This window comes from Triturus cristatus, chromosome 2_1 (genome assembly GCF_964204655.1).
Source record: "Triturus cristatus chromosome 2_1, aTriCri1.1, whole genome shotgun sequence".
In the NCBI taxonomy this organism is placed as follows: domain Eukaryota; kingdom Metazoa; phylum Chordata; class Amphibia; order Caudata; family Salamandridae; genus Triturus; species Triturus cristatus.
The window spans coordinates 158,584,916-158,597,255 of NC_140581.1; the positions used below are offsets into that span (position 1 = coordinate 158,584,916).

The 12,340-nt window shown below is 38.3% G+C and overlaps 1 protein-coding gene across 1 annotated transcript in view; it reads right to left on the reverse strand.

Annotated features, from left to right (window-relative positions):
* Nucleotides 1–3,754: 3,754 nt before the first annotated feature.
* The window catches only part of SYT4 (synaptotagmin 4), a 29,455-nt gene continuing 20,869 nt past the window's right edge, over nucleotides 3,755–12,340 (reverse strand). The window contains exon 4 of the mRNA XM_085629047.1: nucleotides 3,755–8,121. Coding sequence (XP_085485173.1) covers nucleotides 7,814–8,121 — 308 coding nt within the window. The 3' untranslated portion in view covers nucleotides 3,755–7,813. The remainder of the gene's footprint in view (nucleotides 8,122–12,340) is intronic.

Sequence of the window (12,340 nt, forward strand, 5' to 3'; positions counted from 1 at the left end):
TTTCTGCATAACTATATTATTACAGCTCATTATAATCCTTAACTTTACTGCCTTTCACCCAAACATCCAGTTCTTTACTTGATATTTCTACAAGATCCTCCCAAATTTGATGTCTTTTTCTGAGCATCCCCGAACTTCAGGCAATACTTCTTTGGGGTAAAACTAAAATCCTATTGCGAGTGTCTCCTTAATGTGGACATACGTAGCTTTGTCAGCTGCATTTGCAGCCAGTACTGAGTCCCTCCCAACATGTGACATTTACCTCCACAGGGTAACACTCCAAACTACTGTTCTGGGATTCTATGCACTTATCACTGTCCTTCTCCACCACAAAATTAGGCACCAGATACTTTGGGATGTGGACTTTTTGTTTATCTCTCCTAGGCACCACTGAATCGCTGCCACTATCATCATTGGACTCGGATACCGCCCAGTACCTCAAGTCTATCTTGCACTAGCTCATCTCAAGGGCCAGCAGAACCTTCTCTTCTAAGGCAATGTCAACCTTTTCTCCTCCAGGGAGCTACAGCTGCCTTTCTCTTCTCTGCAGCCAACGTTTCTCTTCAACCGTCATTGACAACTTTTTTCCCCCCAAGGTCAAGGGTAACCAGCTGCAATTCCAAGTCCCTCTCTGCCTACCTGTCCTCCAGTTCTAATAGGGATAAATTGTGTGAGGACACACTGTACAAAACAGGTGATGTTGCTCCAGGGGAAGAACACTACCCTGGCACTAGGGCCTCCTCAATGTCATCCTCATTTTCCTCTACAAATTTTTCCTTCACTGAGGTGGACCGTAACTGACAGACCTTTCCCAGGCACTGACGGCAATGTGGTGAGTCTCTTCCATGCTAAGGGTCTCCATGCTAGTCAGATCTACCTCCATCTTCCCAAAAACGTAAGGTGCAAATATTGAATGCAAGAGTAAATTTGAAAAAGAAAATGTCTCAATAAAAAAACAAAAGGCAATTACAAATTTAAAAAGTCAATTTTGGCTTTCAATTTAGAAAGGGAGTATTAATTACAACTGAAATCACTGTGTGGTACTGCAAAGCAAATGAAATACTGGAATATTATTTGGTTGGCTGACTCAAGGAATAAGTACAAGTCTTATCAGGATGAATACTCAGTCACTAAATTAACCTAAGCTCATCACCTTAGTAGGTATGGTACAGAGCAAAGAGGCTTAGCTTACGGCAATGTGTAAAGTATGTATGCAGTACCAACACACCTAGCAATAAAACTTTCAAACCAAATTCAAATAATTATTAAACAAAATGACACCCAAGGACCTAAGATCAAATAAGGGCAATGGGAGATATGAATTTCTAAAGTACTACGTAGAAAAAGTTCCAAAAAACACAAAATGCTAATGACAGTCTATGAAAGAGGTAAACCTAGGCGTGATTAGAAGGAGACTGCGATGGAGACCTTGTATAATACAACAAGCATATTGGTCCAGGAGAAACTCATGATGCCAAAAATTTCAAAAATGTTTTTAAGTCCCAATGCAGTGAGGTATTTTGTCACTTTACTGAAAATAAAATTGACATTTCTTTAAAGTACTAAGCAGTCACAGGAATACACTTCAAATGCCCCTAAGACCTCAATGGAAGACACTCTTGGTGTATCCGTCAGAGGTCTATCTGTAAATGGTTAGCTGGGCACTTTAGGAAAAAGTTCCTTTGAAGCAGGAACCACCCAGGAGGTCAGGTACTGACTCTTGAAGTCCACCTCTTTGTCCTGGGTACAAGAGGGAATAGGTCCAGTCATTCAGGGCTCCTCTGAGGTCACAGAAAGCATACCCAGTCCTCTTCTGTTGTTCCACAGGTCCAGAAAGTGTTCTGAAGGGGTTCCTTGGGGTACCACATTTATGCTTGGAACTAACTAGTGGGCGGATGACTCCACAGCACTCTTTAACCAATGGGGTAAAATTCCCAGGGGCAAACCTACCCTCTGTTTCAGTAGTTCCTATTTGCCTTACTGCAAACAGGACAAAAGCGCCATATTCCAGGGCAATTTAACAATGGCAAAAGTCTTTGGCAACACTAAACCTGGGCACTGAGGACTGTGGAGGGCACTTTGGTAATCCCCAGTATCCTCTCACCTCTAATGCTGAAATCCAGTTTGAATCACACACTGTATCCATAATCAATCCAGAGACAGAAATCTGCTATCACAAAAGCAGGGTTTGTTAGAAAAGAGACAGGAGATACACTGATATCATCCTGTATCCTGTTATCTTTACTTCAAGTGTGCCAAAGTGTTACATATGACTCAACAGATCTATGAGGTAGGATTTAACACTGTGCTGTCAACAGAATGCTCATAGCGCCAACCATGCACATTCTTTTCTATTGAGCTCAGAGGAGTTGTTTCGGCCCGTTCAAGTCAGGCTATTGTGTACTCTTGAAAAGAAGTTCACTCCTCTTGCTAGACTGAGCACAGGCTGGGTGTATTAGAGACTTAAAGCAGGAACTTCACGCAGGGAAAAAGAAACTTTTAAAAAGTTGCTTTTCCTTCATATTTATTAAAACTCCAACTTCACCAATAAATGTTTAATAACTACTAAAAAATAGTTGTTACATAATTTTTCTTGCCGGTCCCTTCCATGAGTATTAGAGTTTTAATCAGCACTTCGGTAGTCTACATAATGAATCTAGGCCTGCCACCGTGAAAATTTGCTTTTAGGGCCTTATCACTGTAGGAACGTTAATAATATTTTCTACCTGTCCCACTTTTAATCACCATGCACCGTGTCTTGTGAATTATAAGGTTTCAGGAAGGCAGGTTTTTTCCTGACGAAAGATTATTTTGACAGTCACACTGCATATTTTACACTGCAACGGTGAAATTGTACAGGGTAGGCCTGCAGCCATGTTATGACTGTCCCTGTGGTGGATGGTATAATAGGTGTTGCAGTCCACAAGTAGCATTTAACTTCCAGGCTTTGGGTGCACTTTCTACAACATAGATTATAGAGTTATAGGCAAGTTAAATGTACCAATTAGGAATAACCCAAAGTAACCATATTTAGAGGGGGATTTAAGGCAATTTACTCTTGGTTATCAGGGGTAAAGTGTGCAGAGTTTTAAAACCAGCAAAATTAAGGTCCAGAAAAAGGTAAAAATTCTGGGATGACCAAGCAAATTTCCTAAACAAGGCTTCTCAAATTGATAAGGTATTTGTTAATAACAGAATTGGGTTGATCTACAAATTAAACAGTATTTTACTAATGTTGAAGTTCTAGACAACCACAGTCATAAGAAGATTGAAACAAATTTCTCATTTCAAATTGTAAGGTATGTTGTCTTGTCTATAGCTATTTATACATTCAGGAGCTTTATAAATGGATACATTTCAAGATACTGAATCAACTACATTCAAGGCGAAAGTCTAGTCTGTTCAAAATGCACAGCCTTAACATGGAATCATCAGTAAAGCTTCCCTTTCCATACAGTGTTCAATTCTTTTCAAAATACAATACAAATATTGACAAAATACGACATTCTAAATGAAGACATAGTATGTTAATAAACATTTGTCTGCTACAAAACAGTTATTGGCAGAAAAGCTTCAAAGAAAACAAAATGTATTTCAAGTAAGAGAATGTGACTCAGGACATATCCACACAGCCTACATAACTGGTAGAACATCTAAAAAAGCGTACATCTTTTCATGAAACCAATATTGTTTTATCAGAGTGGCAATAACTACATTCTCAGAAATGAATAAGAAAGTGACAAACAACTGAAAGTCTCAGAATGCTTTCAGTATATTTTATTTTCTTGCATATTTTATAATATATCTCTAGTAGCAACCCTATTGGTTTCCTCACATACTAAATGGCAACATTTACAGCATAGCTAAATAAAAAATGTCACTGTTAAGTAGATAGAACATCATAAGACTCCAATAAGGTGCCCTTTATTTGAACCCAATATCATGACAGTGGTCTTAAACACCAAAATGTGGATTGCACATATTCTTTTTGGGAAGGTTCATATTTAATTGCAAACAATTGAGAAATTCCCAGCTCCTACAGCTCAACCAGTTTGTCAGAAAATATTACAGATAGCCTTTCTTTGATTCCCATATATGTCTCTAAAAGATAAATTGGTTTAGGGTATTCTGTGTGGTCAAAAGCTCCTGTACGGGTTCAGAGAGAGAATGTAAGGCTTATGAAAGGTGATGTACAGCTTAATCTTTATTTGTGAATCACCTACATTTGAGGAGGAAGAAGCACAAAGAGCACACTATTTAAGATTAATTTTAGTTATCCAATATAATTTGTTTTCCACTGGGCAGTTCCCACTCAAGCCCCAAGTCACAAAGACTGAGCAAGTTCATCACATTGTACTAGAACAAATTAGCCTACTCTCTTCCATCCAACTGCATACTTTCAAGATCAGCCGACAAGTGCACCTACATAGCACATTTGCACTTCATTCCTGGCGTGCATCTGTACTGTCTAATTTACGCCTAAATGAATCAGGCCTAAATGGTGCAGTATACCATTAGAATCTATTTCCATGGGGCAAGAAGGTAGGGGAAGGAAATATATTTCTTTGAAAATATTTCAGTAAATAAAGAAATGCAAGCTTTGTTTTCCTAAACCTACAAACATATATTTGCAAATTTGAGACAATGCACATGTAGAACAACAGGTGTTTGCAATGCTATGCAAGTCTGAATTTTCCTAAATGTCAGCCTTGACTTTTAAGAGAAAGTTTAAAAGGAGTAAATAACAACAATACCTAGGCTTTCACCTAAGCATCCATGATCTATGCCATTGTTTTGTAAATCAAGCTACTGTTTGCACCTGTTCCTCTTATTCCTATTTCTTAGCACATGATCATCTGTGTGGCAAGATCAGCTACTACTCAATTTAAAAAAATTGGAAAATAATAAAGGGCAGTGGATGAACAGTTCTGCAGTGAAACAACACTACCTACTAATGTCTGAGTAGACCCACAGATCTGTCTAGGTTGGGGAGGCTTAAGGGGGAAGTGTTATTGATATTTGCCCAATAAAAGACCATTTTAAATAGCGTTTTCCAAGTCCAGTAACATTTCACTAATGTTGAGTGGCATTTGTTCCATACTGGCATGGAATCATAACTGCTAATTGACAATGTCTGTCTAACTGCACGAAGAGCTCACACAGAGTTCCAGAGTTTTTTTGCAATATTCTGCAATATCCTGTACTTAGTATATCACAAACATGCACCAATGACCTACTAAGAAGCCCACACATTTCAAAGCATTATACACTACCACATTCTGTCTGTTGTTGCATTTAGATTTGGGTCACAAAGGATACCTTGGTTTGCATGGTGATAGTTTGATATATCATTCATGAAAACAGATTGTTTTTTTAAAAAATGGTGTTTGCATGGGTGATATCAGCATCAAAATGTAACTTTATGTGCAATTGATGGCACTTTCTCTGCTGAACAAAATTCCCTTTTGTGAGTCAAAAGCTACCACTTTCAATATGTCCTTTCAGAGCACCCCATTTAGTACTTCTGCAGGGTTCCAGCCTCAGACATACTGTGAGTACTGGTAAGCATATTTTCACAATCACTCAAATACATATAAACAGTTTCAAAGCTCACTTTGTAAGGAAATGCTGTACAAAGTCCAAACAACGTACAGTAGAAAATACTATACATTTCAAAGCAAAGGGGCATTTTCTTGGGGTTCCAGACCAACAGTATGAGTTTACTGAAATGTTCCATTACATACATGTAACATATTTAATTATCATGGAATGTAAGACCATATTCACTGAAGGGTTTCTCCCAATGTGTGTACAGTGTACCAGTGAACAATTAATTGTTCAATTACATAACGTGTATTTTACACTTTTGAATAGATAGTTCTTAAAAAGTACTTACCACACTTAGATTAACACTTTGAAAAAAGACATATCGAATCAAAGTCTCCATTTAAAAACAAATCAAGCAAATGGACATCAAAAAAAATAAAAGTATCTCACACTGTTGAGTTAAGGATTTTCTATGTCCTCTGTGCTTCATATCCTTCCACAACATATTGTTTTTATTTCCCACATTTCTGTCTGTGTGATGTAAATGAATCAGTTTTTGGAAGGCATTTCAATAAAAGCTTACATATTATGTGGCATGCCATGTCCTTGCTTTTCATGTTTTCCATGAATATGCATGTGGCAGACCTAGTAACCTAATGCATTAGCACAAAGACAGAACAGTATTGTGCATTGATTTTCTCATTTAATAGCAGATATCATTAAGGCCAACCATTTGAATGAGTGCACTTACTTGTAAATTACACAAAGCTGCTATGAAAGCATGTTGTGAGAAAAAGGGTGTGGGATAACACATTTTGAAATGTAGCAGAAAAGTATGCCCACTTTTAGCACACCAGGAAGAATACCATAGGGTAATTGTATGGTAGTTTTGCATTTAATTCTCAAGTTCTAGAATCATTTCAAACCTGTAACCAATGTTTGAACTAATCATTAAATAATGACTGAAACTGCAATTTACAGCAACTCTCCCTAAGGTGTCATGATATACAATTCATTCCACAACAGAGGTTAGTGGCAGGATCAAGGAATAGTTTACATTGCAAACCATTTTATTAATGTCTTAATGCTAGTGAGTAGAAGGTATTAGCATTAGCACTACTGTCAATATGCACAGATAGTACTTTGGATTTAAAAGACATTTATAAATTTGCTTTTGCATGAACATCTTTCCCTGGTATAGAGCCTGGCAGCAAAATATCAAAATTGTGCTCACCAAAAGAGTTTCTATTTTCGATTTCAACTATAACACTTTTTCATTTTTGAGAAATTGTATGCTTCACTTGTCTAGGGATTTACCTAAATGATATGCCACTTTCAAGTGTTGAAAGGAGCAATGTGTTGTGATGATAAGGTGCGGAGAATCAACTATTAGACTGCACACTTCTGAGCTGAGCCTTCTTTCATTCTAAGCAGATGTAAATCATTGATTTTCCAAGTCAATTCTATATTTTTCTTGCTTGAGAATTATGCATTGGATTATAAATACAGTGTTTGCTCATACAATGTTGATATAACACGTTTCTCAGCAGAGTTTGCACATAAATGTATTGCCTTTAGAACTTAAAGGCAGACTTTCATCAAAAACATTCTCATAGTTCCTTGAGGCTACACACTACTTCTATTCAAGCCCTTGTTTTAACTCTCTTCACAAATCAATGTGATATTTGTTTGCTGTAGCAAAATGATATCTTCAAGGTATTCATACAGAGAATCACAAGTAGAACATTTATACATATGTCAGATGATATAGACAGAAACGTCTTGCAATAGTCTTTGGATTGATTTGTGTATTTCCTGTCCCTAGCTCATGAAAAGTGGCTGGATTCTCACAAGAGAAGATTTCTGGTACAGTGTGAAGCCACAGCATCCATTAAATGGCCAAAGCTCCACTAGTACATTTACAATGTTAATACTCTCAACATCAGTAATGTCTTCATAAAAGATTCTGCATACTGTTCTTGCTGAAGTTTACATAAAAATGTAACTTTTTGACTATGTAAACTGCAAAAGAATATCAATCACTCATGACACATCTGTCGAACTTCTTTACAACTTCTCTACAAAGTCATGTTTGTTGTTGGCATTTCACAGTGCACATAAACTGTGATCTTCCATTTTGATAATTCAATTCAGTCTTAAAAAAAACATTGTTTGTTACAAGCTTTTAAACACACATTGCAAAGAAAAAATAAATTGATCCTTGCCTATGGAAACACTGGTTAAGGTCCAAGCCATTTCTGCTCTACTAACCATCACACAACATGTGCCACTTTGCAATTTGTCGCCTTGGATGCTCGCATATTTCTTTCCAGTGCTCTCCACTCGTTCCTTCTGCAGTAGATCCCAAAACTAATCGGCCAACAGTCTCGTTTCTAGAGCCCCTTTCGGAATCCAAAACTAAAAACTCAACACTGATGTCTTCCAGACCTTCACATGGAATGTCAAAGACAAACAATTCATTGAACACTGCATTCGGGGTGCATTTCTTGACATGAGTCTTCTTTTTGGAAATTCTTTTCTTGGCATAGTAGAGGTTCACCTTCACATAGGGATCTGAAATGAAAGATTAATAAAAAAATTAGTTTTGCAAATGCTGAACCTTATTTTAGTATATTGGTGAATGAGTAAGCAAACTTTTCTTCTTATAAGAAATTAAGAATTGCAAATGTATTTGATCAAGGAATCATTAAATTTTTTTCGAATTAATACTTCACCTTTGCAACTCTAACAAGACATAGGGCCAGATGTATGACGGCCAAATAGTGCCTAGCAAATTGCTAGTCTTTGGCAACTCACAATTTGCAAGGCACTATTTGGGATGCACAACAGTGTGTAACACACTGTTAGCGATTTGCAATGGGGTCGCAAATAGAGAGGCTAATGAGCATCGCACAGTTTGCAACCCCATTGGGAATGGCAGGCCCTCCCATGTATGGTGGCCTTCTGGGCTCAGCAGACCACCATGTCTGGGACTGCTTTTAAATAAAGCAGTTTTTTTAAACATCCAGCCCATTTTCCTTGAAGGAAAACAGGATGCATTAAACAAGAAAAAAATTAAATGTTTTCGTTTCATTTTTTAAGGGCAGGCAGATGTCCCTGGGACCACTGCCTGCCATTAAAAAATTGTTCCCCTGCGTTTGCAAAGGGGAAGGGGTCCCCTGGGGACTTCATCCCTTTTGCAACCCCATTACCACCCTCTTGAAGAGGGTGATAATTTGCAAGTGTTTCGCGGCCGCAAATTGCGGACACAAAACATTCTTACATAGGGTTGCACTCGCTATTAGGAAGGGGATGCCGCTTCCTAATAGCGAGTCGCAAAACCCTATTTTGCGAGTCGCAAAACATTGCGACTTGGAAAATAGGGTTTGTACATTCCCCATGCTGCTTTAGTATGCGCAAATGGGTTCGCAAACCCGTTTGCGCATGCAAAAATGGTCGTACATCTGGCCCTCAATCTTTAATAGCTAATGATTTCTATTTCCTGTTACTAATCTTTGCAGCAAGTATGTGTAATAGTGAGTCAAGTGAGACAGTACACTTCATCTGGGGTGGTGCCATGCATTTTGGTTCTCTGCTGATTTCTGCAACTAATACAAAATGCCACTGAATGGCATGCTTCATACAGAACATTTTATGTGACATGTGAGTTGCAGGTAAAGAGCAAAGACCCTTGTTGTATAATCAGGATGGAATTTTGTGTCTGTTTCAACTTCATTATTTATAACCAGATACATAATCCAGTTGCATAAACAGAGTAGGTCGCACACTGCTTTGGGGCAACTTGCTGGTGTGACGAGCAGAGTGCGACCAACTTGTGTACAAATTATTACGGCTCCCTTGAGCTAACGGGCTGACGAGCTGACGAGCCTTGGATCTGCACCTGTGCGCCATGAGAGGTACTTGACCTGTTTTTAATTACATTTTGGCAGTCCACACGGCACCCCTTTACACTGTCCTGCTCCCTGCTGACGAGAGGCAACTACCTCGAAACACGTGTCCAGGGATGGCTAAATGCAACACATACTTTTCTCTTTACACATCGTGGCATAGGCGTACCCGCCGTCGCCACTACATTTACCACAGTCCTTTGGGGCAACTTGCTGGTGTGACGAGCAGTGTGCGACCAACTTGTGTACAAATTATTACGGCTCCCTTGAGCTAACGGGCTGACGAGCCTTGGATCTGCACCTGCGCGCCATGAGAGGTACTTGACCTGTTTTTAATTACATTTTGGCAGTCCACACGGCACCCCTTTACACTGTCCTGCTGACGAGAGGCAACTACCTCGAAACACGTGTCCAGGGATGGCTAAATGCAACACATACTTTTCTCTTTACACATCGTGGCATAGGCGTAGCCGCCGTCGCCACTACATTTACCACAGTCCTTTGGGGCAACTTGCTGGTGTGACGAGCAGTGTGCGACCAACTTGTGTACAAATTATTACGGCTCCCTTGAGCTAACGGGCTGACGAGCCTTGGATCTGCACCTGCGCGCCATGAGAGGTACCTGACCTGTTTTTAATTACATTTTGGCAGTCCACACGGCACCCCTTTACACTGTCCTGCTCCCTGCTGACGAGAGGCAACTACCTCGAAACACGTGTCCAGGGATGGCTAAATGCAACACATACTTTTCTCTTTACACATCGTGGCATAGGCGTACCCGCCGTCGCCACTACATTTACCACAGTCCTTTGGGGCAACTTGCTGGTGTGACGAGCAGTGTGCGACCAACTTGTGTACACATAATCCAGTTGCCCCTGTTAGACACAAAGGTGTCCTCCTGTGAACTCATGACCCCCTTCATGTTTTCTAATCAATAGCCCATTTAATTCCTGCACAGTAGTTTTGCTTATTTAGAGCATCTATGGCAACGCAATGTGGGATACACTGATAAAATTCATAGAAAGTTATATCACCACGTTTTATTTGTCACTGGCATGTAAACATATCAATGATAGTCTCTGACAATATCCCAGATGGCACAATTATGACCGTATCTTCACCAAGATGAAACTAAAGTTCATGTGTAGATCATACATAGATATGCATGCTTGCACCCCTACCAATGTAGAAAAAATGCCCTGTGTGCTAGAATGGGAGAAACCATGAAGCAGTAAAGACTCGCCACTGAAGATTCTTTGGTGTAGGAAAAGGCCATGTCTAGAATTTAGGCTTAGGTGACAACCAGTACATTGTAAAGAACTTTTAGTAAGGTAATTATACCATTGCATTTGGAGAGTTTGAGGCAATTCATATATGAAAATCTGTGCTGTTCAAGTTGCTTTGATTAATATTATTGTAGTTGTTTTAGCAAAGGTCCCAAAAATTTCTGGACACGGCTTGGTATCTGTTATCTGTAGACATTTTGGAGCTTTACAAACCAATCAGTTTCTGTCACAATTTTTAAGTCCAGTAACTCAGATGTTTTTTTCTTTTATATGCCTTAAATGTGGGGGTGATTCGTAAGTGCACTTTCTATACCTCTGAAATGGTGTTACTAGTTGTGTCACTATCTATTAGATTTACTGGTACTGCATTTTAAATAGCTAGTAGATAAATAAAAACACACAAAATGGCATCACAAATTGCTAAACTACTAGGTTATGTTTATTATTATTTCCAATAACATTTATAGATTGAAATATTAACATTTAGTTTTACAACCAAATGTCAGTATAGAACATTAAAATGAATCCTGAATCCTGAATCATAATCTAGACATTAGTATTTTCCACTCTTTTATATGACTTGAATTTCCCATTTAAGATCAGTGAGCTGAATGTGACACACTAAGGAATAAATATAAGGGGTCAGAGGTGAGTTGTTAGCAATGTGAAGATGGCTGGAAATAGCCTCATAATAGGCAAATTTACTAACAGCACTATACAGAATAGGAAATATGCTCTTCTTTTGTGATGTGCTCTTTATTTACAGAGAGAACCGGATCAGTGACAGAATATCAGAAACACAAATATTGTGTGGACAAAATATTGTGCCAAAAAGTATTTAGGGCAAGAATATCAAAAAGGTAAGTCCAAATAGGTAAGTATAAATGTACTATTCTTAACTCCAGATCTACGTACCTTTGAAAATATATAATAATGTACATATATGGACCTGTATATAGTAAAACGTTACTTACCTACAGAAAATGACCTTCACAATATTCTTGTTTCGATATTTTTGATACGATATTCTGTCCCATGATATTTGTGTTTCTGATATTTTGTCCAAACCCCGACAGAATCTACTGACGCCTAACTTTGAATTCTTGTTCTCCTTCCGGTTCAGCCCACTACATTAATTATATCATACAACCGTGGTCCTTACCATGTGGTACGAGGACCCCTGGGGGTCCACGCGGACTACTCAGGGGGTCCACAGATGTTTTACAAAATAAATATTATTAAAAATAATATATATAACAATATTAGAGTACGACCATGAAAACCAAAATTGAAAATGTGAAAACTTTTTCTATAATTGACTGTAAATTAAACAAAATATTTCAATATTTAAGTATTTGTTTGGTTACTAACCACTAACATACACAATGTATTCTTCTCCACAACTGCCCATTACCTTTTATAGCTTTCCAAACTCCATATGTTTACTAAATCACATAAGCTCTAGTTTTTAACCTTATGACTCTCATCTAACTAATTTTTGGTCATTATATTTCTGCTCCAATAGCCCACTCCACTTAAACATTTACTAGAGGTACAGTGATAGCCAAAACCTGGTTTCTTCAAATATTTTTAATAATA